Source organism: Callithrix jacchus, chromosome 1 (genome assembly GCF_049354715.1).
Source record: "Callithrix jacchus isolate 240 chromosome 1, calJac240_pri, whole genome shotgun sequence".
NCBI lineage: Eukaryota > Metazoa > Chordata > Mammalia > Primates > Cebidae > Callithrix > Callithrix jacchus.
In genome coordinates, this window is record NC_133502.1 from 159,093,827 (window position 1) to 159,121,600 (window position 27,774).

Here is a 27,774-nt window from a genome sequence, read left to right on the forward strand (position 1 = left end):
TGTCAAACAAATCAAATATTCCTTAATCTCTTTAAATTATGCAATGCTTTTTAAGAGGTATTCAACAATCAAATCAGTGATACTGCTCCAGACCTGTTCTATCATTGTCCCTCATATCTCCTTATCCAGCACATGTGTCTCCCCATACTTTAGTTTAGAATCCAGTCTTCCCAAATTTCAATTAACTAGAACTCAGCTTCAAAGCATTGTGTTAATTGGGGCTTCATACTTTAATATTATGTTCTGTGCTTAAGTCCTAGAAATCAAAAGCTAGGAGCATAAAATACACTTACAGTATAAGAGACCATCTAAAACATTCCATAATAGTTTAAGCAAACACTGAATGTGAAGTCAGAAGATCTGAGTCCAGGTTTCTCACTCATCACTCTTGTTACCTTGGGAAACCAACTTACTTAAATTCACAAAGATTTGGTTTCCACATCTATAAAATAAGAGCAAGAATCTAGCTGATTTCTGAAGTCTCTTCCAAGTTTAGTGATTCTGTGAATCTAAGTATCCTTCAATTTATAATGCACTGTGAGCCTCAATCCCACTCTTTAAAGGTAAAATTTCTTCCTACATCAAAATAACTTCCTCTTACTTAATCAGTGGGGATTCAAGGTCTGAAAGGAATATAAATTACTCATTCTCCTGCCTACACTTTAACTAAAATATCCTCTTTTTTTGCCCAATTTATCATCTGAAAAGTTTGACACAATTTTTCTGCCCTCCCATTGTGATACAGTTGAGGGTGTAAAGTATAATTATTTGATTAATTCAATAAAACACTAGCCTATGCTTGCTCTGGTCAGGAACCCTGCCTGAAACAATACAGACGTCAACAAAACAGGCAAGGCTTTTGACTTCAAACAATCTAACAAGAAAGGGGAATAACAAAGTAAAAACAAATAAGGTAATTTCAGATAGTTGTAAAGTCTGTAAAGACAATAATTTAGGCTGATGAAAAGTGAATGGGGGGAGAATTACACTTGATATTGGGTGATTAAGGAGGAGCCTTCTGAGGAAATGTCACTTAAACAGAGACTTGAATGATCCAAGGAACCCACTATGTGAGGATCTGGGGGATGAGTGGTCTAGGCAAAGGAAGAACAAGGGCAAGTTTCTATGTTAGGAATAAGTCAGTGTGTCCTTGGGTGGTGAGAAATGTAGAGTTATAACATAAAGGGCTTGCAGGCTCGGCCATGGCATTTGTCATTATCCTTAAAAGAGAGCAAACACTGAAGGATTGCACACAGGGGAACATGGTCTAATTTGCATTTTTAAAAGATCACTCTAGCTTGACCACTTCCTACAGAAGCATCACTCATAACTTCTGTCTTCCTAACAGTTTTTGCCAGGATCCTGCGGGCTCCTGAATCCCACAATGTCACCTTTGGCTCCTTTGTGACCCTGCACTGTACAGCAACAGGCATTCCTGTCCCCACCATCACCTGGATTGAAAACGGAAATGCTGTGAGTGTCATGTGTGTGGGGACTTGTCTGGGGAAGACTCTTCGGTGGTGAATTGCAGGATAGACCAAATACTTGTAGTTACCCAGATTTCTGTCATTGGTCTCACCTACACCACTTTTCAAAGCCTCCCAGTATCTTTGTCCTAGAAGCCATTGCCATAGAAATCGAACTCCAAGAGTTTGCTTCTTGTATTGTGAAGAATACTAGAAAACCAAATTCTTTCTTTGTGTCTTTGTATAAATGGGAAGTGGTAATAATACCTTCCCATATAAGTAAAATAATTTTCATAAAACTCATCAGTGAAAGATTAGTTCCCTGCTAGAAGCTACTTTGATGAAAAGTAATTTGGAATTAGGATTCATGTTAGTTCAACATTCTTTTCATCATTTTTCATAGTGGTAATAATAACTGATTTATATTAAGTGGTTATTTTCAGCAAGGCCCTATTTCAAGCACTTTACCTACATTCATTCATTCATTCATTCTACAAGTGTGTATTGGGCTGCTGAACATTACCATTATTCCAGGCCTTGTGGACATAGGAGTAAACAAAACAGGCTAAGTCCTCTGCCCTCAAAGAGCTTATCTTCTCATGGGGAGAGACAGGAAAATATGTGTTGTACTTGTATGGCATCAAATGCCATGGAGAAAAATGAAGCAGGAAAAGGAGACAGAAAGTTCAACCTTAGGAGAAATTAGAACTCTCCTACACTATTCATGGGAATGTGAATTACTACAGTCACTATGGAAAACAGTATAGATGTTACTCAGAAAACCAAAAATAGAATTGCCGTATGATCCAGCAATCTCACTACTGAATGGATATATAGCCCAAAGAAAGAAACTCAGTATATCTAAGAGATATCTGCACTCCCATTTTTATTGTAGCATTATTCACAATAACCAAGATATAGAATCAACCTAAGTATCCATCAGTGGATGAATGGATAAAGAAAATGTGGTACATATACACAATGAAATATTACTCATCCATAAGAAGAATAAAATCCTGTTATTTGCAACAACATGGACGGAACTGCAGGACATTTATGTTAAGTGAAATAAGCCAAACACAGAAAGACAAGTATTTCATGTTATCGCTCATATGTGGGAGCTAAAAACAAATTGACCCCATGGAGATAGAGAGTAAAATGATGGATACTAGAGGCTCGGAAAGGTAGTGGGGAAGGAGGATTGGTTAATGGGGACATACCTATAATTAGAAGAAATAATATCAAGTGCTTGGTAGCTGTATTAGTTGGTTGCTGCATCATGACAAAGAAATACCTGAGAATGGGTAATTTCTAAAGAAAAAAGTTCCAAAAGTTCGTCCATTATTTTGCTGCCTTCCTTCAAGCTGACTCCTACTTACAGCCCCTGCTATCTGAACTTTGAAATGTTCCCTGAATTTATAGGCAAAATGTAACCATTCTTCTCTCAGTAAACCTCTTCTTTTGTGCTAGGTTTCACTTCTTGTGTCTGTTTTCCCACTGATTCTTGTTTATTTTGTGTTGTTTCCTTGTATGCCTAGTTATCTTTGTTTACCTGCTATACACTGTAGGTTTCAGCTACTTAGTTGATGTTAATTTTTCTATCTATACAATCGCCTCTCTTTATCTTCCAGAAATTGCTGAAAATGTCTGATCCTTTGATAATACCATCTTTCTATACATTTATTTTTCTTAATTTTATGTTTGATTTATCTTTTAGGATTTTGGGTCCATAAACGAGAGTTAAACATGTGAGCTAAGATTATTATTACCGTAACTCAGCTGTTGAATGAACAGGACTTGCATGTAACACAATCTTACTTTCTTTGTCATTTTATTCAGCAGAGCAAATTCTTTTGCCACTATTTAAGCCTACCTTAAGGAGGCTCTGTAATTTTTCTGGTTACTGTTAGTTGATTTTAAATCATTAACATCCCAACTTAGTCATTTAAGTGTCTAGTCCCAAGTAATAACCAAAGCATCCAATGGCATTCACAGTTCCTCCCTTCTCAGGGATATTACCGTTTAACTTTCATATAAAAAAATTACAGTTGGCTTCTTAGCTCATGCTCATTCATTCTTCCCCCGTTTCCTAGCTGCTATTTACGACCCCAGAAGGATTGGGTGGGAGGTAGGGAGAAGCAATAACTGTGCAGGAGAACTCTAACTCAACTGACACACTTGTAAGTTGGCTTTATACCCTCTGTGCCTGCCAGATATTTAAAAGTGACTCTCGCCCTCATAGAGACATTCATGATTCTTCAGAAATCAGGGAACATTTAAGATGACACCAGTGACGCATTTTCCTCAGGCTAGCCACCTTTGACCACATTAGCAAGCCCCCAATTTGTTAGTTGATGGAAAGTCTGTGTTGGGGTCTAGTCAGTCCCCCAAAAAGTCATCTTGGGAGGATTGAAAATGACTCCCAGTCAGATTTTCTATAAAACCTTTTTACTGACAAACTCTGGAAGCCCAGATATTAATGGTACCATCTGGAGATCAAAGAAGTGTCCCAAATCGGGACATCATCCCAAATTGTGTTTAATGCAAGCATCACAACAAGAATATGGGGGACTTCTTTTTAAAGAAGGGAAACTTTATGGTATAATTCAAATGATATTAAGCATAATTTCTACCCAATCCAAGGCACTTTGTTTCATGGACTTGAACTATTTCATATCTTCGTGACTTTCTTTTCTCCAGGATTATATTAGTATGTTAGGGCTGCCATAACAGAATATCACAGAAAATTTCTGTGTCTTAAACAATAGAATTTTTTTTTCTTATGGTTCTAAAAGCTGGAAGTCCAAGGTCAAGGTGCTGTCAGGTTTGGTTTCCAGTAAGTCCTCTCTTCCTGGCTTGCAGGTGGCTTCACATGGTTATCTCCCTGTATCCTCACGTGGCTTTCTTTACTTGTGTGTGCACTTCTGGTGTCTCTGTGCCTACAATGATGAGTACCAAAAATCCCAGTGTCTTTTCATAACACAGTTCTTATTCCTAAATTGTTTTTATTCCTCTCTTTTGTAGACCATTATAAAGTTTCTTCTAAATTAAATAACAGTGACTAAAACTAAGGTAAACACTCTGAGCAAAACAAACAATAAAAAACAGCCTTAAAGCAGGAAGTTATCCTGTCATTAGGGCTTGGCATACTGTAGGCTTTAGAAGAATTTTGCAGCATGAAAGAATGGTAACCCTGAGGCATCTCCAAGTAATAAGTTAATTTGCATACTGTTTTTAAATAAAATTAAACAACTTACAGTTTCAGAAAGATAGACGGGAAGAGAGTTCAGAAGACTGAGAGTGAAGTTTCCCAGACCTGCAACCTTATTCAAAGCATCTCGACATGGATCACCTTGAGAACATTATGCTATGTGAAATAAGCCAGATACAGAAGGCAAATACCAAATGATCTCACTTGTACGTGGAATCTAAGAGTTGAACTCACAGAAGCACAGAGTAGAATGGTGGCTGTCAGGGATGGGAGGATGGGGAGATGATCATCAAAGGGTAGAGAGTTTCAGTCATGTGAGATGAATAAGTACTGGAGATGTAATGTACCATATAGTGACTACAGTTAACGACACTGTACTGCACACTTGAAATTTGCTAAGAGGGTAGATCCTAAATGTTCTCACCACAAAGGTAACCATGTGAGGCGATAGTTCACTACCTTGATTGCAGTGATTATTTCACAATATATATGTATATCAAAACAGCACCTTGTTCACCTTAAATATATACAATTTCTATTTGTGAGTTATATCATCAATAAGCTTAAAAATTAAAAGTCTAATTTTGTTTTTTAAAAAAAGGAATATCAAAAAATAATGCTTTCCTCTATACATGTACCTGGCCCCACCCTTGTCCCTGTAAAGCAGGGTGCCCTAAGAAGATTGACTGGCTGCTGCCCGAAAGGTGAGAACCAGGACATAAGACAAGAAAGGGAAGAGGGGGAAGGCAGGGAAGGACATGGAGAACAAAACGTGTCAATGTGTGAAATTTTAATTGGATGTCATAAAACGGGGAAAATGCCAAAATCTATGGCTATCCCAATAACAAAGAATGTCCTATGGCAATGGCACCCTCCAAGATGTATAATTCATTTATTATTGTCATTTTCACTATCATTTTCCCTGAAGTTTCTTTTCTGTTACTTGAACAAGATCAATTTTCTCATAATTTGTTAATAAAATTGTTTCATTTTATTTGTCTATCCTACATCCTTTCAAATATAGTACATAAATGAACACGCTTTTCCAGCTTGTAACTTGAGGCATGGTAGAATGAGAATTGGGTGGAGAGCTGGAAGACTTAGCTGGTAAATGCCTCTTTAGCTAATGTGATTTGGGGGTCCAGTTATACTCAGACACTAATTTTCTCCTATCCACGCTAACACAGATGTCAGCTAGCTGTCAAGATGATCTCTAATGTGGCAACGGGGCTAATGTTCTCTGATTTCGTCCAGTTACAATAAAGTAACTTGGAGTCCCTGTTCTTCTTTACCTCTCAAAGTACATTTCAAGTATTATTTAAAATTTGAATATTATTTGCCAGTGTGTTTTGCGGCTGTTGTGTGGGAATTGTTACAGTTGTCTTAAGCCTCTCAAATGAGTATAAAGACCACCTAAGAAAATTGGGAGACTGACAATATAACTTCACTAATTTGTCTATGTAAAAATTGTAATAAAGAAAATGGAAAGGTTTACACTTTTTAAATTATTTGTATTTTCAAAAGACTCATATGAGATTAGAGGTGGAAGATGAAAGATTACTCTCTGGTGAAGTTCAGGAATAATAAAAGTAGGATAGTTTAAGATCGTTTTGGTCTTATCGAGACCCACAACTTGTAAGTTAGGATCATTTCACAAAAAATGAAAGGCAAAATAGATGTATCACCTCAGATTCTAAAACAAGAACAAAACAAACTAAGTGACTTCCATACAGGAAGAAAGCAAAGTGCATCCGCAGTCCTTATGGTCAGAGAGTGTGCATTGCTCTTAGAGCCAAGTTTAGTTCTTGGTAATTCTACCCAAGTCTGAAAGGAAATCAAGACGACTGTCCACATTGACGCAAATCACAGGACACGGAGGCAATGTCAGGCATTTAATGTTGTAAAAGTAGCAAACCGGAAAGCCCATGGAAGAGAACACAGAGAATCCTATAGTCCTGATATCATTTTTGGTGGACCGAAAAAAGATAAATGCTGAGCTGGGAGATATTTGGCACAGAATAAAACAGAGTTTGAACTGTGGCTCTTCCCTCACTACAACTTAGTAAACTAATGCCATGCCGTAGCATGCTACTAAGTACAATGAGTGCTCTGAAAGAGGTGATTGTTCCCTTTCTCCCCCTCGGTGAACCTGCCAGTGAACCAAAACCCTGAACAGTTAAAGTCAAAGAGCAAGAGAAAGTCCAGCAACACTCCCCACAGTGATTAGAAAGTATCTTGCTTTCCTCCTATGCAAATGCCATGCATTTTTTGTGGAAATCCAAATTCACAGATGAACTTCAGAGTGAATGGTAATATTCCTTTTGTTTTACAGTCTTGGAAATAGTTAGTTTGGCATGGATAGAGCAGAGCTTACTTTATAAAAAGACAATTCTTTGTATTTTTATAAGTATATTTAGTTAAAGTTATACCAATAATATCTCTGTTATTTTGGCATGCAACTAAAAAATACAGAAAAATTTCATGTCCCTCTTGCTTTGTCCAATAAACATAATTTCTAAATATTTTAGAAGTTGAATAATTTTAACTTATTAGAATTTTATAAAATAAATAACCAAATCACCAAGGTTGAGATTGTGTTTTTAAATTTTCTTAAAGGGAGGCATATTTATATTTAGACATATTTTTATGAGGCTAGTTTTGGTTAAAAATACATGACCCATGAAGTCCTTTTATCTTACAAGCTGAGTAAACCAAAATAATTACATGTAACAAGTCTTATGTGGAATAATTCAGCAGAGTGTTTGAAAGAGCCTCATATTTATGGCTACGTTAATCAGAAAATCAATGGAAATGTCTCTTGTTTATTATCCCTTTTTCTATGATTCATAAACAGACATTATTACAACTGCATAAATATGAACCCTACTAGGCCACATTCTAACTGTTCCTCAAGTATTCCCAGCCAGCTGGAACTATTTGCAAGACAGGGCCATTGAGGCCGGAATACCTTTCAGAAGTCTTCCTTTGCTAAGGTCAAATCATAAAATTGCCAGATTATCCATAGCTGGGGGTAGATTCTCTCAAGGTGGCATTATTAATGTGTTAATGATACATTAAGAAGCACTCTACAGGTCTATAACTGCTCTATCAACTTCAAAGAGTTTTTACACACATTATGTCAGGTATAACTTATGCCTATTTAATAGAGCTTCCTATTGTCCCCCTCTTTTTAGAAAAAAAGATGTTTTATTTTGATTTTATTATATATATTTAAGGTGTAAAACATGATGTTTAGATAACATATACAATGAAACAATTCCTACAGTCAAGCAAATTAACAGATTCATCTCCTCACATAGTTACTGCTGACTCAGAAAGACAGAACATGACACCCAGAGCAGAGCCATTTCTCCAGCTCTCTCAGGTCGATATGCCTAAATGACTTGGAGAACATCATGTATTTCCTGTAATTACCAAACATGGTCACCTCAATTAAGTACTCTGCTTTCTTTAGGCATACCTTGGTAAAAGCTCACAGTACTAATCCAGACTCATCCCTTTGATCTTTTAAACCTGAGGAACGATAAAAGATCAAAATGGAGGGCAGAGGGAATTGCTTTTATTTTCAGATCATCAAAAATACTAAACTGTTGATCAGAAAGATCCGTGAAGAAAGAAAAACAAATTCAAACTATGACTAACAGGGCCTGCTGTGCATGAGTCACAAACTGAATCAAGCAAGGCCTCTGAAAGCAGGGGGAGAGTATTCAGGAGCCACTTCGGACTGCAGCATGAACCTCCTAACATGTTGCTCTCTTTGCTGAACTATTTCAACACCTGGATGAAATCCAGGAGAAGAGAGGTCAGGCAATTTAAAAACTGCTTCTCTTTTCTGCTTAAGGATGTTTTCAGTGATCTTGAGGAGGTGTTTAAGAATGACTTTCTTAGGTGTGAACATGAAAACAGTGGAACTTAGGGCAACATTTGGGGAGATTCCTTGCTTCAAAGTTGTCTCTAAGGCATTGCACATTCCTGCTTCTTGTAGGAGGGAACCATCTTTGCAAAGAATTTTCAAACTGTTCTGCTTTCACTTACATAAACTGGAAAGAGATATTTATAAACAAAATATAAAATACAAAATAACATAAAGTCTGTCGATTGAGGCTTTGGGTCTTCAGCTTTTTTCTCATTGTTGCTTTGTATTAAAATTCAGGAGAGTCCAAATATTTTCAGTCCCTTTGATCTAACTTGGATACTCATATAACAAAACATTGCATTTCTGATAAATATGATAATGATGAATTCAGTTTGAATTCCCAGCTGAGTGCTTGTCTCTTAAAAATATGTCTCTCCACGTTGTTAATTTCTCATAGAGCCTAGGCTGCTTATCTGGGGAAAATGCCACAGTACTTGATCTGATCTGGAAAGATTCCCCAGTTAAGGTAAATTGATAATCACATAAGCCAGTTTTTATCATAAGAACTGAGACTATTCGTGAAGGTAAAGAATAAAAAGACAAGCTAGTTGGACAATGTTCATGGCCTGATTGCTACACAGTGCTTGGTGCCAGGGATAGCCAGCCACCTGGCAGCTAGGAAGAAAGTCTGACTTACCTCAGGGCTTTCTTCTTCCTGGTAGTCAAACTGTGAAAATCCTCTCTGCAATACAATAAAATAACTGGCTCCAAAATGTCTCATTCTCAGCCTCACTCCCTGATACAGGACAGAGGAATCTCCTTCAGCCAAGAAGCCAAGTTCAGGCCACTATAGGACCCACCGCCACTCCGTTAAGTTAAAGTCAAGGCGTACCACAGCTGATTCCTTAATTTTCATTTCACTCCAATTTCCCTGAAATTGGCATCATCTTTTCCTCATATAAGTAGTGTTAATTAAAGATTAGTTATTGAAAATGTGGTATTGTGCTCAAGAAAACAGTGCTCAAGAAAAAACACCATTTTATAAAATGCCACCACCTTAACAATGACATTTGTCAGACATGTATTTTGTTCATGGTTGGTTGATTTGTTAAGGTAACTGTTACTCTTCTTGTTTTCTAAGGACTTTCATTTGTTCTCTCTTCTAGGACTAGGGAAGGCACTGTAACATAATAACTAAAAGCATAGGCTTTGATGTTAGACCCCCTAGGATGCAAATTCCAACTATGCAACCTTGTACAATGTGCTGGGCAGCTATCTTTCCTATAGAGTTGGAGTAATGTTGACTAATATATATGCATTTATATAAATTCAGCTGTTAACTGTGTGCCAATATTGCAGTGATATCTTGGCTTTTTAAGAACATTTGATTTTCTGGTAACTCCTGCATGAACTTCCTAACATGTTGATCTCTTTGCTAAACTATTTCAATTCCTGGATGAAGTCCAGGAGAAGAGACATCAGGTAATTTAAAAACTGCTTCTCTTTCCTACTAAGGATGTTTTCAGTGACCTTGAGGTATTATGTATGTATTACGTATGTCATGCCTCAGAGACAGACGTGGCTTCACAAACATTTTTCTTGATAACCATCCACTTATCTAACATGCATTTATGGAGAACTTAACAGGAGTTATGAAAATAAGTCTGCAACCTCTCATACTTAACTGTCACCTGCAGGACACTGAGGACATACATCGGAGGATCCACACCATATATTATTCATACCTTGCATTGGTTATCTATGGCTCTATCACACATCAGCCCAAAGCTTAGTAACTTAAACCAATAACTATTAGTGCTCACAAGTCTGTGGTTCAACTGGGTGGTTTTGCTGATTTGGTTTTGCTGCAGAGCAGGACTGCCTGATCTTGGCTGGTCAAGTTCCTGTGATTGGCAGGTGAAAGAGTGCTAGTTGGTTCAGAATAGCCTTACACGTACCTCAGATAGCTGTGGTTGGTTCCCACCTGGGGCAGTGGGAATAAACAGGCCATGTGTGTTTCATCTTTTAGCATGCTGGTTCTTAGTTATTTATAGGTGGCTGCAGATTCCATAAACAAGAGAACAAGCCACAATGTTCAAGAACTTTAGTTTCTGTTCATTCATTCCAAAACACATCACAAGGCTAATCTAAATTCAAGTTATGGAGAAAAATGCTACTTCTCGAGGGAAGAGCTACAGAGTCACATTGCAAGGGCATGGGCATAGGGAGGGCAATTTTTTTTTTTTTGGCTATTTTTGCAGTGTACCACATGCAGTTGATTATAATCTTAATGCTTTTCCCTTCAAATCATTTGACACGGTATAGTAAGAAATCCTTGACTGAGTTCTATCTTTTATTCTCCTTCACTATGTCAGGTTTCTTCTGGGTCCATTCAAGAGAGTGTGAAAGACCGAGTGATTGACTCAAGACTGCAACTGTTTATCACCAAGCCAGGACTCTACACATGTATAGCTACCAATAAGCATGGAGAGAAGTTCAGTACTTCCAAGGCTGCCGCCACCATCAGCATAGCAGGTAGGATGCCCCTTCACATCTGCATTGTTTCAGGAGACGGGAGAGTTGATACTATTCTACAATATCCAGCATTGGAGAAAAATCTCCCTTATATCTCTTATTTCAGTTGCATTTGGGCTATTTCCTCCTCCATGGGGATACTCCTGAGGTGACCTAGATATGGATTTCAGCAGATTTGCTTCCTGAAAAACTAAATTCTCAAATACCTGCCCAAGTGATAAGTAACAGCTTTCAGGAGCTTTCTTCTTCCTTCCTTTCTTTTCTTTTATCTTATCTTTTTTCTTTTCTCCTTTTCTCTTTCCTCCTTCCTTTCCTTATTTCCTCCCTCCCTCCTTCTCTTCCTTCCTCACTCCCTCCCTCCTTCTCTTCCTCCCTCCCTCTCTCCCTTCCTTCCTCATTCCCTCCCTCCTTTCCTCATTTGCTCCTTTTCTCCCTTCCTCTCTCCATCCCTCCCTCCCTTCCTTCCTCTTTTCTTCCCTCCCCCACCTTTTCCTTTTCTTTCTTTAATTTCCTTTCCTTTTCCCCACTCCTCCTTCCCTCTCTGGGTTGATCAAACTTTCCAAGGCTCCCATGGAGAAAGTTGGCAGACATTCAGCATGCTTGTGCCAATTTCTGCATGGCTGTTTCTTGTGGGCATTTTTTACCTACAAGCATGATCCTTGTGGTCTTTCCCTTTCCTGCTTTGGGCAAGCCACAGCGGGACTTACAGGTGTTTTCAAGAGAAAGGCTGATACACGGATTTCTAGGATATTTGTTTTGAGTTCTAAAGGTTTATTTTTAAAATGTAAATGTCCCAAAGGCTTCTGAGAACATTTATAGAATTCCTAGAGATGGAAATAACCCCTGTATCAGGAAATGCCAGGCATATTATATTCATAGCATGCCTATGGCCCAAGGGTCAGGAGAGAAGTGCTTGGCCTGACATGTAAGGCAAGCATGGGCAGAGCCTGTGTCTAGGGCCAGCTCCCCACAGCCTGCTGTTTCTTATTACAGTGCCACCTCTTTGATCTTCCCTGATGGGGAACTTTCCAGTAATGTCTGTGGTTTGTAATATGAGGTGAATAAAAGCCATGGATAAATGATAAGGAGCACTGGACAAGGCTGGCCCTCTGGGACATGTCTATGAAGGGAAAAGAAGACTCCAAAATTAAGGCTTCCTCTTCTTTCTCCTCCATGATATGTCTGCCTACCATGTCTTCAGACATCGTATTGGTTATTCCATGATTATTCCCAAAGGTGGGAAATACCATTTCCACCTATCCATATATCTATAGTACCTATAATATCAGCTCTTCTATGATTATTCCCACAGGTGGGAAATCATTTCTCTCAGAAAATGAAAAGTCTTCTAAAAGTAAATTCAACTCAGTTTAACAAAGAATATCATATAATTCGTAATAGTAATAATCATATAATATATAAATAGTAATAAGAATTACTATTTACATAGCACTTTGATGTTATAAAGCACTCTTACATGCATTTATCAAATACTCTAGATGACGGCCATTGTGTTGGGCAGAGTAAGAGATGAAAAGTTAATTTAAAAATGGGTTCTGCCTTCCAGGAACTCTGAATCTAGAAGGAAGAAAGTTAGTCACATGTATTATGGCACAGACTATATTCTATTGCAGAAGCATAAACAAAATACAACAGCAGAACAAGAGAGGGAGAATTATCAGGGAATCCTTAGAAAAACGAAGTATCATTGGAGCAGAAGATGTGGATATGAGATGACTAGGTTGAAGTCACAGCTTTCAAATCTGTTCAACAAACTGCAAATCTTTAATCCATCTGGAGTTAATTTTAAAGTATATATATATTAAAAAAAGAAAAAACAGCAAATCAGTAGGCAAGGCTAAACCGTGAGAGAAACATCAGGGCAGTGGAAAGTGGAAACAAAGGTTGAAACATGGGCTCTAGCCAGGTTATAAAGAGCCTGAGTAGGTATAGCATATTATTTCATTGATAAGAAGTCATCTAATGATTTAGAGGAAATAAGTGCAATGGTCAGCTATATCCTCTAGTAAATTAATGGATGTTGAAGTGTCAAGAGGTTGGGAAGTGTGGCAAGCTGTTAGGAGGCTCTTCCAGGTGTCATCTGAACAGCAGCAGCAGCATTGGTTCAGGGGGAAGAGGAGAGAGGCACAGGACAAATCGGGACAGAAATAAGGTTTGCAAGTGCTTGAAAATGGCAGTGGACTAGAAAAATGTGTTTAGATGCATTGGGTTTTGAAAGGTGCCCAGAAAAAACAATAATATATAAATATAAAGCATACGAACAGGTGAAGGCCCAAGAGATAATAGAATAACTCAAAAATGTTGATGGCTTTGAATTACCTGCAATTATTCTAGTCTCACTGTCTTTGTTTTATTTGACATTTGATCAAGACCTACTGTTAAATATTTTATAAAAATCTATCAATATATATTTTTAATTGTGTGTGTGTGTATGCGTGTGTGTGTGTGTGTGTGTGTGTGTTTTATATAAACACAGGGAGAAAGAGAAAATCACATTTACATATGAATACACAATCCAAGAAAATAAACTGATCTAATTTAACTTAACCTATACTTTCACTGGGCAGAAGAAAAATATTAATGTTCCTAATCTTAGGAGAATCTCATTTCAGTTTATTATTCAGTCACTCAAAGACACCCCCTGCCAGAGTTCTTTCTCCCCATTCTTCCTTCCTTCTCTTTCCCTAGATGGCAAAAGAGAAGAGGGTCTGTATTTAGGCAGTGGTGTCTTCTAGACACCCTCCGCACCACTGCTACCCACCAGGTCTCTGGTAAAGTCTGCAGCTGAGGAACTTGTGATTTTATCTCTTGGCTTGGTTTGGACCCAGGGGATCTTCTTGGCTGGCCCAGCCTCTTTGAGACGCCTTTTAGAGCAGCACAACCCTCTGCATCTCATCCAAATCCTTCATCACGCCCTTGTCTGCACTCTGCTCTGCAACCTTGGCAGCTAGGTCTACCTGTCTGTCCCTACTGTGGCCCTCTGACTGGCCTGCTGAATTCCAACTCAACTCCTTCAGTATTCCTCACGGGGTCTGAAGCAACTTCTAGATCACTCTCAAGGCATACAGAACTCAGGAGAGATTTGAGCTTGCTAACTCAGTTCTAATATCTGCCCAGCATTGTCGTGCTTCCATTTCACATTAATGTAGCAGCCATCCATGTCACAGAAAGGGATCTCTATGGGGTGTTTTTCTTATACTATCCCAAATAAGAAGTTAGAAAAACTCCATCTGCTTTTGGCTTTTTTCTTAATTGATCAATACACCTCTATTCTAGAATTAGGGTTCAGAAAAGGAATCTATAAAATATCCAAATTTTTAATCTCCCTGCCTTCCTCCTTTTCACAGCATACCAAGCTGGAAGAGCTGGTGTTCAGGAATCTCCCCCAACCTTTAATGCAGTAATTTTTGGAGCCTACTCATCATACATACAAAGGTCATTGTAAAGGCAATGCTATAACCACTAAGGAGGGGAACCTAATAAAATAGGTATATCTACACCACACAAGGGGAGATTCACCCCATGGACACAATCTTTAAGATGCTGAAAGGACTATGGGGCATGATTGCCACCATACTATACACAGCAACATCACCCCTTCATCCCTGTCCTAGCCCAAATGAGAACCTGATCCAACTCCATAAATAGAGCACTAACACAGAAATCTGTAACCTTCAGGAAATGATATCTTCCAGTAGTAGAAAGAGCCTAAAGGTCTGAGACAGGCAGTATAGGAAGGCCATGTCCTAGGGTGTAGGAAGAGGTCATCTTAGATATCAGTATTGAGAAAGACCAGAGTGAGGATGGGGACAATCAGCAATGGCTGCCCAGGAAAAATAACAGTGGGATTTGCACGGGGGAAGGGATGGTGGGAGCAGTGCAAGGATTGGGATGTGGCAGCAGAGAGCAGCTTGCAGTCTGCTACAGCAGCAGAGGTAAGCGCCTAGGAAGAGCAGTCATCTCTGTAGGAATAATGGTTGTGTAGACTAGAACCAGCTATGACTTGACTATTATTCATGAACTTGACAATGGCAATGTGATGGAGGTAAGCTTTCGAATGGGGAGAAGTTGGGCACCCTGGAAGTGAGACTTGAAGCCACTCTGGACAGGTGTATATTTACAGCAGCTATTCAAGGAACTTGGGTAGAGGTAGAGCAGGCAACATAAGGAATGGGTTAACCTATAACTGGGACCTGGGACTTTGCCCTTCTGAACTAAAAAGGCAACAATTTAATCTAACCATATACAGAATCATAGTGCTGTAAAATGTTCAGAGTCAAATAAACAAATGAAAGTTGTTACTAAAAAAACTGAAAAATGGGAAAGGAAAAGACTAAAAAGGTCTAGAGTGGATATGATAAATGAGAAACATGTCTATTAACTAAAAAACTGCTACACATCTAGTGTTATTCCCTGGAATAAGACCCTTTTGTCCAACCCCTGATTTGTTTGTCTGGTTGAATCTCACTGATTATGAGGGGACCTGACACTCCCTGACTTTTCCCGAAATTTCCCCAGACAGATCCAATAAGGATGTGTCATGAGTATGATTGAACAAGACTTCCAAACTCCCATGAGACATCTTCTGCTTCCTCTTTGACCTGCTCTTGTGAGTTAGACCTGCTAGAAGCACCATGAAGGTCCCTCTGGAATCACTGCAGAAACTACCTCCCTACCTTGGGGTGCTCCCTGGACTGATACTTTAGGAAAATGAGGCTACGTTGATGAAAAAAGGATCCTTGGAGCCTCCTTCATTCATGGTCATTTGAAAGAAGCATGGCCTTATGCTCCCCAGATCTCCCAGAACTTGAATATGGCATCTGCTTTTCACATTTCTGCTTTTGGCCCCTCTCTCTTCTGGCCTCCGATGAGGCTGGCCAGAAGTCCAGAGCTTCAAGTCAGATACAGCACATCTTTTGCCATTCTGGCAATGCTTTCTTAATGCCAAACTCTGCTGTCTCATTTAGCCATCTCCATCCTCTCCTAGTGTTCTAGCAGTGTTCACTAGTGTGACTAGTAACAGCCCCATCTGTCAACGTTCCTCGTGTTTCCCTTTGAAACTTCTACTCCATCTGTTTATTTGCTCTTCCCAGCAGGAGAACTGGAAATGGAAAAAGCTGAACCTTTGCTTATGCTTAGGATTATGTCTAAGGATATTTCTAGTGTTTGAAGGACAACAAAAAATACAGATCAGCCTTCATTTTTCCAAAACCCTTCCATGTGTCTGCCCAAATCATTATGCATTGTTTGAGAAATGTGATATATTTCTTTCTGACTCATTTACATTTACTGTTAGTCATCAAAAGGAGTCAGAAAACCTTTTGGAACTTCTCTCTATGAACCAGGAAGTTGCATTTCCCCTCCAGTCACAACCCCATAAGGCTCAAGTTGTGAAGTAAACTTACCGGGATGCTGGGCATTTGGTAAGATGCCTTCTCTTTGTCATCAGAACCCTTGTCCCTGTGGCAGAGATGAGCATGATAGCCCATGATCCCTGTAATGAGCATAGTCCTAGGATAGCTGGAGACCATCAAAATGGACACAGGGATTCAGAAGAGAAAAATACAGACCAGGCACGGTGGCTCACACCTGTAACACCAGCAATTTGGGAGGCCAAGGTGGGCAGATCACCTGAGGTCAGGAGTTCCAGAACAGCCTGGCCAACATGGTGAAATACTGTCTTTACTAAAATATACAACAATTAGCCAAGTGTGGTGGCACATGCCTGTAATTCCAGCTACTTGGGAGGCTGAGGCAAGAGAATCGCTTGCACCTGGGAGGCGGAGGCTGCAGTTAGTTGAAATCATGCCACTGCACTCAGCCTGGCCAATAGAACGAGACTCCATCTCAAAAAAAAAAAAAAAAAGAGAGAGAGAGAAATAAAATACACATTTGTATTTCCCATTCTCAATGACCCCAACAGATCTTTCATCAGAGAGTGAGGTCCATGGTTATCCAGTCTCAGAGTACAGGGACAAGCCTATGGTCACACCCTCCTCTAATGTAAGCCACTCCCCATTCTACCAACAACCCCCACTTTCTTTCTTTCTTTTTTTTTTAAATATGGAACGCTTCACGAATTTGCGTGTCATCCTTGCACAGGGGCCATGCTAATCTTCTCTGTATCGTTCCAGTTTTAGTATATGTGCTGCCGAAGCGAGCACCAACCCCCACTTTCTGTATTGCCTCTTCTTTAAATTGACCTCAAGGTCCGAGCCTTCTGGTCACTAAGTTTAAAAGTCAGATGAACATAGGTAGTATCATCTAAACTGAGCAGTAGGGAAAAATCTGATGTGGTAGTACTGGAGTCTCGCAACTCCCCAGATGGACCACGTGATTTTATTTTTCTTATTTCAAAGGGGGTGATGTTTCACACTACTATAGAAAAAATAATGGAACTTTGAACTCTATTTCATACTCAGTATAGCTGATTGAATGTACTGACATGTTTCACGCTCTTTCGCATGTCTGATAAGCACACTACTGTTTCCTCCGAATTTTGGAGATAACCCTTGAGGCTTGGTAACAGAACAGTAGCACGTGATTTGCTTTACCACGCAATGCCTCAACCATCATAGGGAGACAGCGCTCTTATCAACCAGACACCATCCCTGGCATTCTGTGCTGGCTTTGTCTGGTTTTAAATTAATTAAAGTTGTTTTGGTTTTGTTTTTAATAAAAGGGGAAGGGATAAATGAGTAACAGCCAGTAGCCACACTGAATTGCTACCAGATGGTCTGCAGTTAGGCATAAAAGGTAAGTCTTCTTTTACAATCAGGCAGCTTTCTTATATTAGAGCCGTACTGTGTTTCAGTAGAGGGCCAGTGTTTTTTACTGACTTTTCTAGATAATTTTAAAGATAGCACAAATTTTGGTGACTGCTGGATATTTTGAGAATTTTTAAAAACTGAATTCTGAGCTTAGAGCACTTTATAGTTGCAAGGTTCTTGGACCCCTTCCTCATCTCCTAGCCACATACCCCAAGGAAAAGAAACGAAAATGCAAGTGGAGACATTTCCTATAGAAGCTCATTCTCTCCAAATACTATGGCTGCATTCTCTTTGGCACTGGCTCATCTCCACGCTCTTGGAGCCTCCTCCATGTTACAAAAGGAGGGCCTTTTCATTTACATAACCTTGGTCCCCTTGTTTTTCGACAGATCTTCCTGCTCAGCTGCTATTAGAATCTGCCTTTATGCTTCCAAATTATATGCCATTTTCTCTGGAAGAATTTTCCAGCGTTCCAATGTCTTTCTTCCCATGATTCTATCTGCACAATGGCAGAATTGCTGTAAACTCAGAGCATGAAGGCACTTCTTTCCTGAGTTCAGCAGTGACATAGAGTTCTCTTCATTCTCTTACATAGCCTATGGTTATTTTAATTAAGAGACTCTTGCAGGCCTCTTGCCGAGTACACTAAAATTTAAATTCTCTCCAATTTACAATTGGTAAACATTATTGGCATCATCTCTTAGATGATCAAAATATCAATCCTACAGCCCCAGCCTACCTATCTCAGCAAAAGAAACAGAACTGACTAGATTTTTTTCAGAATGGCAATAGGTATAAAATTTATAATGATTTACCTACTGTCCAGCAACTCATCTGGCAGTTGGAGTACTGTAAATCTTAGATTCGTCTTGATGTTTCCTTCATAGTCACCCCAGAGTCTGTTAATTCATATGTATAAAGAAATTTCACAAAGAAGTCCAGCTTTTCTCACTGCTAGAAGGATGTGGCCTTCTGTCCCGAAGCAAAGTGACCCATTTAACAGATGGATAAAATTTTAGAGCTCATTATTGGCTAAAACCCTACTCTGGATCAAAAGCTTGTTTTTAAAGTCCATTTCAGATTGCAGAACAACTTTGAATGACTCATCAATAGGAACAAGAGAGGTAACAAAGATCTGAGGTTCTATGTGTAACTAATGTACTGAACAATTTAAACTTGACAGGTACACAGAGAAAAATGGTGTTTTCTCCAACCACTGGGGACTGAGGAATTATGCTTTTTAGAATCTCCTTGTCCCTCTCAAGAACAAATCCTTTACAGACTTAGAGGCAGATTCCATAATTTCCAGGTAATGTTTAGAGATTAAAAACCCTACCTGATCTAGTTTAAAACTCCTCTTTTATATAATTTAAACCTCATCTGCTTCACTCTCTACACGGCCAGCCAGTCTTTCATTCAGGAACGTGGAGAGTAGACAAAATGGGTCTGCTGATGTTGTGTACCCTTCTCTTCCTCCCTTTCCTCCTGTTCCTCTTTGTCTCTGGCATGTTTAAGGAGAAGAAGATTTACAAGGGGGCAAATGTCTCTTCCTAAATAGAATATGTTTTAGTTCTTTCTCTGTTGTTATTATTCCTCTGACTAATAATAATAATGCTGCAAGGTACATTCTCAGTACCTGGTGCTATATATATATATATATATGAATTTATTTAATTATCACAACTCAATGAGATGGTTGCTTTTATTATCTCCATTTCACAGATGAGCAAACTAAAGCTGAGGTTCCCAGGCTGACATAGCTAGTAACTGGCAGAATTGGTATTGAAACCCAGCAGGTGCAGCATCCAGGCTTTTAATGCCTTGATGGGTTATTAATGTCTGTCCATGGCAGGCACCTGAATACTGACTCTCTCCTAGGACATACGGGTTCTTTGGAGGCTCCTTCAGAGGACTCTGCATTGCACAGTGCACTGATATGGGAGATTCTTTACTGGTTCAACCTCTCATAATCCCCATTCCTTGATTTCAAAACCTATTGAGGTAACCTGCAATTTCTTACGACTGGGGTTCTTTTCTGGTGTCCAGTCCTCTTGGTAACTTAGCTACCTTCATAGCATCCACTGAACACACAGGAAAGTCCCATGTCCCTACTGTCCCAATGGTGGGGAGCTCTACTCCTGGACCCACTCTCTCTGCCCTCAGATTGTTGCAATTCTTTTTAGACAGTAATATTATTTTTTTAAAAAACAAAGACAAATCAAACCCTTTCCTTGTCTCTGAGTTCTAGTCTCTTAATTCTTAGGCAATTGAAAAATCACTCCATGAGATGTGTTGTTATCATATACATTGCATCATTCAAGAATGAGAAGATCTAGGGAAATAATTCATCCCCTTTCCAGTTATATTTCCTGAGATGCTCTCCATCTTTATTTGAAGGCTGAGAACCAAAGCTGTTTGTCTGGTTATAGGGCCTACAAATTGCAACAAAGGTTGGGGTGATTGTGCCCTTTTGGAAATTCCAAGGAAAAATGTCAAGGGGTGTGTGTGTGTGTGTGTGTGTGTGTGTGTGTGTGTACATGTTTCCTACAATCATTTGTCTTACTTTTTGAGAGTATGCCAACTGCTGGTGGAAAAAAAAATCAAATAAATACAAGGAGGTCCATGCTGTGAGTAGCTGGAATAAAAATATTGCTGTTTTGATGGAATGAACTTAGTACTACGTTTATAATAGACTAATTCACCCAGAATCAACTTCCAAAACCGGTTTGCCTTAACTCATTTAACTCAATTTCAGTTAGCCTCATGACTATTGCAACTAATGTTTACAATTCAGAATTAAAAATGAAACATTGGCTGGGTGCAGTGGCTTACACATGTAATCCCAGCACTTTGGGAGGCCGAGTCAGGCAATCACTTGAGGTCAGGAGTTCAAGACTAGCCTGGCCAACATGGTGAAACTCCATCTCTACTAAAAATATAAAAATTAGCTGGGCATGATAGCGGGTGCCTGTAGGCCCAGCTACTGTGGAGGCTGAGGCAGGATAATCGTTTGAACCTGGGAAGCTGAGGTTGCAGTGAGCCAAGATCGCACCACTGCATTCCAGCGTGGGTGACAGAGTGAGACTCCATCTCAAAAAAAAATGTATTTACCAAATAATATGGGTATTATGGCTGAGTATTTATGACTTATTTTTGTATTGCTAATACGTTATCACATATAGGAAATCATGAGATTGTTACATATCATTGTGTCTTTTTCTGTTCCACTTCATTCTGAACACTTGCATGATTCTTTAGCCATTTTGTCAAAAAAAGACTATTTCTTTACAATTTTGAATTTCTGCTAAAAATATTTACTGGAATAAATTTATTCCATTAAAAAATGAACTCTTTGCTGCTTTTCATTTATTATAAGAGTCTATAAACTCTATATGTATTTTATATATACATATGGGCCTGGGAGGCAGAGAGAGATACATACATATTTTAATTAAATTAAAAGAGAGATACATATATATTTTAATTATGCATACATACATATGTATGCATTAACCAAGTTAGCATACTCTCAGAGCTCATTTCTGTTTAGTGAGGTATTCGTATTTTAAAAGAATAAAGAAAAATGGATACCTCTTTTGATCACCATTCCATGTTATTTATCAAAATATCTAATTGATAAAGGTTTTGTTTTGCTTTGAGACAGTTTCTCTCTCTCTGTCTCCCAAGTTGGAGTACAGTGGTGTGTGATCTTGGCTCACTGCAACCTCCGCTGGGGCTCAAGTGATCCTCCTGCCATAGCCTCCCAAGTAGCTGGGACTACAGGTGTGTGCTACCATGCCTGGCTAAATTTTGTATTTTTGCAAAGATGAGGTTTTATCATGTTGCTAAGACTGGTCTTGAACTCCTGGGCTCAATTGATCTTCCCGCTTGGGCCTCCCAAAATGCTAGAATTACAGGCATGAGCCACTATGTTTGGCCCTAATTGATAAAGTTTTAAAATGAAAAATTATGCATCATTTCCAAATAAATTTATTGTAAAAATCATAAAATTTTGAAAAAGTTTTCAAAATGCCACTGGAATGTTAAAAAATTAATACTATCTGTGACTACTTTTTTCATTCTGCCAAAACCTAATATATCTCCACTGAAGTAAAGAAATTGGTTTCACACAATCAACATCATACTGAATGGGCAAAAGCTGGAAGTATTCCTCTTGAAAACTAGAATAATACAAGGATACCTACTCTCACCACTCCTATTCAACATAATATTGGAAGTCCTGGCCAGAGCAATAAGACAAGAGAAAGAAAGAAAAAGCATGCAAATGGAAAGAGAGGAAGTCAAACTATCCCTGTGGCATTTGCAGATGCCATGATTCTATATCTAGAAAACCCCATAGCCTCTGCCCAAAAGCTCCTTGAGCTGTTAAGCAACTTCAGCAAAGTTTCAGGGTACAAAATTAATATACAAAAATCAGTAAATTCCTACACAACAACAATAGCCAAGCCAAATCAGAAACACAATCCCATTTACAATTACCACAGAAAGAATAAATACCTAGGAATACAGCTAACCAGGAAAGTGAAAGATCTCTGCAATGAGAATTACAAAACACTGTTGAGTGTGCTCAAAGCAATTTAAAGATACAATGCTATTGCTGTCAAACAACCAATGACATTCTTCACAGAACTAGAAAAAAATCTATTCTAAAATTCATATGGAAACAAAATAGGGCCCAAACAATCAAGGCAATCCTAAGCAAAAAGAACAAAGCTGGAAGAGTCACACTACCTGACTTCAAACCATATTACAAGGCTACAGTAACCAAAACAGCAATGGTACTGGTACAGAAACAGACACACAGATCACTGGAAGAGAATAAAGAGCTCAGAAATAAAACCACACACTTACAACCATCTAATCTTACACAAAGCTGGCAAAAACAAGCAATGGGGAAAGAAATCCCTATTTAGTAAATGGTGCTGTGATAGCTGGCTAGCCATATCTAGAAGACTGAAACTAGATCCCTTCCATACACCATATACAAAAATCAACTCAAGATGGATTATAGATCTAACTATGAAACCTAAAACTGTAAACAAAAAACCTGAAAGATAACGTAGGAAATACTATTTTGGACATAGGGACTGGCAAATATTTCATAATGAAAATGCCAAAAGTAACCGCAGCAAAAGCAAAAATTGACAAATGAAACTTAATTCAACTTAAGAGCTTCCGCATGGCAAAAGAAACTATCAACAGAGTAAACAGGAAACTTACAGAATGGGAGAAAATATTTACAAACTATACATCTGGCAAAGGTCTGCTATTCAGAATCTACAAGGAACTTACATATACAAGCAAAAAGCCACCTCATTTAAAAGTGGGCAAAGGACATGAACAGACACTTTTGAAAAGAAGACATACATGCAGCCAACAAGCATATGAAAAAATGCTCAATATCACTAATCATTAGAGAAATGCAAATCAAAACCACAGTGAGATACCATGTCACTCCAGTCAGAATGGCTATTATTAAAAAGTTAAAAAATAACAGATGTTGTTTGAGACCAGCCTGGCCAACATGGTAAAACCTCATTTCTACTAAAAATACAAAAAATTAGCCAGGTGTGGTGACATGTGCCTGTAATCCCAGCTACTCAGGGGGCTGAGGCAGGAAAATCACTTGAACCCAGGAAGTGGAGGTTGCAGTGAGCTGAGATAGTGCCACTGTATTCCCTCCTGGGTAACACAGCAAGACTCTGTCTCAAAAGAAATAATAATAATAATAATAATAATAAAACAGATACTGGCAACGTTGCTGAGAAGAGAACTCTTATACATTGCTGCAGTGGTGTAAACTAGTTCAACCTCTGTGGAAAGCCTCAGATAACTAAAAACAGAACTACCATTTGACCTAGCAATCACACTACTGGGTATATATCCAAAGGACTATACATCAATCTACAATGAAGACACATGCGTGCAAATGTTCATTGCAACACTATTCATAATAGCAAAGATGTGGAATCAACCTAAATGCCTATCAATGACGGATTGGATTTTAAAAATGTGGTACATATACACCATGGAATATTATGTGGTCATAAAAAATAATAATATCATGTCCTTTGCAGGAACATGTATAGAACTGGAAGCCATTATCCTTAGCAAACTAATACAGGAACAGAAAACCAAATATTTCATGTTCTCACTTACAATTGGAGCTAAATAATGAGAACACATGGACAGAATGAAGAGAACAACAGACACTGGGATCTACCTGAGGGTAGAGGGTTGGAGGTCAGAGAGGATTAGAAAAAATAATAGTAAAACAACTGTTGGGCACTATGCTTAGTACCTGGGTGACAAAATAATCTGTACACCAAACCCCTGAGTCATGAGTTTACCTACATAACAAACCTGAACATGTACCCCTGAACCTAAAGTCCAAGTTAAAATATTCTTCAGGCCCATTGAATAAAAATCCCATAAAGATTCAAAAAAGTCATATACTCAAGATTATAAAAACCTGTGGTCACTAACCCCCACAAATCTAAAAGGGAATGATTAGAAATACAAACTCATTGTATTTTAAGAAGATTGACCTCTCAGATAAATTCATATTAGAGCCCTTAAAAATCCTGCCACCCCCAAATCACACCCAAACAGATCCAAAACCTTCAAGAATAAGTTAGACCTCAATATTAGGAGAAATTCTAATATGGCAAATTGGTTTTAGACAAAGCATATGTTTACTTTCATAATGAGAATTGAGAGGACAGGACAAAGTCACCATAAATCACTTGGTAAAGTATGTGAAGTTTTTAATTTACAAGAAAGAAAATGGAGTAACTCAGAAATGCTGGTATCTTACTCCCATGCCAGGATTCTCATGCCTTGAGAGAGTCTGAGCTGGGGCCCTTTGTCCTGGGAATTACACAACACCAGAAGAGAGGCATAGTCTCCTGAGAGCACTGAGTTTTTACATCCATAAGCATGAGCAGCTACACAATTTACAGGGCTAGGTGTTCAAAAAACAGTAAGGATTTCAAGGTAGTGACAACAGAATATTAAATTAAGCCTGAGGCCCTACTGAGTACGGATGCTGTGCAGCTACCCAGGTCACACACACCTGAGGCAGCCAGGTCTATGAGAACAACTATTGCCTGCTCTCTACTTTCTCTTCCATCCTCTCTCTTCTCATCTTTCTTTTTTCTTTGCCTTATTTTTCCTTTAAGTCTACTTTAGGCATCTTCTCTGTTAACCTCTACATGTTTTTTCTTAATGCAAAGTCCCTGGGTAGCTAATAGAGGGAAATTCTGAGCTTAGACATTGCCTTGATGGATGTTACCCATGATCAACTCAGTTTGAAAAGAACATGCTTCCTAAAGATACTCAATATTTTCTTATTTTCCTCCAAATCTGCCCATTAATGCAGTATCTGGCCTCCTAGCAGAAGCAGAGAACTTCTCAGAAATTTAAGAAATCAGTAGTATCAAAATAATCTCTTCCAAACCATAAGATGAAAATGTACTAACTTTCTTTCTTTTCCCCTTTAATTGGACTTCCTATGGGAACTTCCTTTCCTGTTAACAGAATGGAGGTAAGAAACTGTTACCAATGTTTCCAATGTTTTGTTTTGTGGGGTTTTTGTTTGTTGTTTGTTTTTGTTTGTTTGAGAGAGGGTCTTGTTGTGCTGCCCAGGCTGGAGTGCAGTGGAGTGTGTTTTTATTTGCCATGCCATTTATTGAGTATCTACTATTTGCTGAGCACTGTAACATTTTAGAAACTTTCTAATTTCTAATCCTTTCAGTAAGTATGATGAATGAAAGACAGGTAACCTCTACCGAATACCTGCTATGGATCAGGCACTATGTTGGGCTTTATATGCATTATTTAAATTTATCTTCAAGATACCCCCACGGAATAGGTACTAATATTATCTCTATTTTACAGGGAAAAAAAATCCTATGAAAGTTTCTTTGAACTGGAGAGTTCAAGTGGCTTACAAAGCTAGTAAATGATGAAGTTAGAAATGAGACCCAGAACTGCCAAACTCTCTCTCCTAGCTCTATCCTATATATAAGAAGGTATCCCTTATAACATTTTGTAACTTACAGTGTTTTATTTGCAGTACTTATTAAAACAGACTTTCATAAAGCTCAATGAAGTGTAATTAATTTTAAGGCACCATTCTTAACACATAGGCTAATGTTTAAAAACAAGCAGCAGGATACAAAATTTTGGTTAGATAGCAAAAATAAGTTCAAGAGATTTCTAGTATAGTGACTATCAATAACAATGTATATTCTTGACAATCACTGAGAATGGACTTTAAGTGTTCTCATCATAAGAAAATGGTAAGTATGTGAGGGAATGCATTTGTTGGATTAGCTCACTTAGTCATCTACAATGTGTCCACATTTTAAAACATCATGTAGTACACATTTTAAAAAAGTTCTTTTAATTAAAAAAGCTTTTTAAAGAAACTTTTACTGTTAAAAAAGTCTTAAGAAATACCATTTAGATGTATATATTGCTCTGAGAATCATGATATATATGAAAAATTAAACTAGTTTTAACTATATGAGATAGTGATTTGTCATAACTGACCACAATCCAATGTGTTAATGTGGTATCAAAAATTCTTAGTTCAAAAAAAAAGAAAAAAATTCTTAGTTCAGTTTTTAACCTAAATACTGCTTTCATAATTTTTATTAATTTTAGGAGCTACTGCCTTAGCAGAGTAAAGTTTATTTAAATTAAAAATTTTTTAAATGCCATTTAATAACCCTCTTTCTAAAAAACAGGCAGCAGGCCATTTTTGTCTGTGGGTAGTACTTGCTGACCCCTCCCTTAGAGAATGAATTATGTACAAACACACTAGATACAAAAGAATAGCAGCAGTTCCTGCTTGCTTTGAAGGTTGGAAGTGGCAGAGAATCTGTCATTACCTTTGTTGGGAAAGTTCAAGGAGAGATAAGGCAGTTGCTAAAAAAGGGAAGATTTTCTGAACCAGAGGAGAGGTACAGCTATCAAGTGTGCCTCTGCCAGGGAGGGAGGGTAGTAAGGTGTGGAGTTTCCACCAGAGCCGTGGGGTTGTCATAACACAAACAGGCCATGCCTGGTCATCTGGAATGCCCTTGGACAAAGTATTATATGTTCAAAGGGAGTAGACATCTCCCTCATAGAAACTTGAAGATAACATTTTAAAATGTTCTATTGAATGTGATTCATACATTTCAAAGTAGAGAGAAAAAGGAGCAAGAGGTGCACTGAGAATTCTTTGCCTACTCCCTTTGAACACATAGGGTTGTCTGTTATAAAAGAAGTTAAAAAGGAGAGCTGAGATCAAATATCCATTGTTGCCTCTACAAGAAAGGGAACTTTACTGAAAGAGAAGTCCACTGGGTTAGATTGTAAGGAGGCAAGAGAGGGACTAGCTCCATGTGTGATATTAACTAGCATTTTTAGAAGCTAGTCTGGTTGGTCATTCCAAAATAACTAGCATTCTGTGAACAGATCCCTGTGACCTCTGTCCCACTGTTCAAATAAGCAACAGGACCAGCTGCTTCTAGTGTTGCCCCATCAGCCATCCCAAGAACTGCAGGCAGAGAAACAGCTTTAGCTGGACATGGAGGGGTCTTGTCACTTACCAAAGACAGCAGAAGACACCAGTGGAAATTATTTGCATTCATCTCACTCTCCAGTTCTTGCCATGAGCTCCTTTTTAAAATATTTGAAGTGAGAGATTTATGGGGTTGAGAGACCAAATGTCCCAGTTTGCCTCTGTGTCTTGTATCTAAAATTTGATCACTATGTAAAATTTAAGGTTTATATTTCTGCACAAGAGGAGAAGAAAAAGGAAGTGGTTGAAACACTGAAACTATAACTAGGTAGTTGATAAAGATTCAGATCTATATAAATATA

At 38.4% G+C, this 27,774-nt stretch overlaps 1 protein-coding gene and 1 non-coding gene across 4 annotated transcripts in view; one reads left to right on the forward strand and one right to left on the reverse strand.

Annotated features, from left to right (window-relative positions):
- The window catches only part of MUSK (muscle associated receptor tyrosine kinase), a 126,005-nt gene that overhangs the window by 62,142 nt on the left and 36,089 nt on the right, over nucleotides 1-27,774 (forward strand). For all 3 annotated transcript variants that reach the window (XM_035254464.3, XM_035254472.3, XM_035254473.3), the window contains 3 exons: nucleotides 1,349-1,473; nucleotides 10,930-11,089; nucleotides 25,441-25,447. In XM_035254464.3, coding sequence (XP_035110355.2) covers nucleotides 1,349-1,473; nucleotides 10,930-11,089; nucleotides 25,441-25,447 — 292 coding nt within the window. The remainder of the gene's footprint in view (nucleotides 1-1,348; nucleotides 1,474-10,929; nucleotides 11,090-25,440; nucleotides 25,448-27,774) is intronic.
- On the reverse strand, nucleotides 17,168-17,274 carry LOC118148027 (U6 spliceosomal RNA). The gene has a single exon (XR_004734771.1). It is a non-coding gene; the product is annotated as a U6 spliceosomal RNA (small nuclear RNA).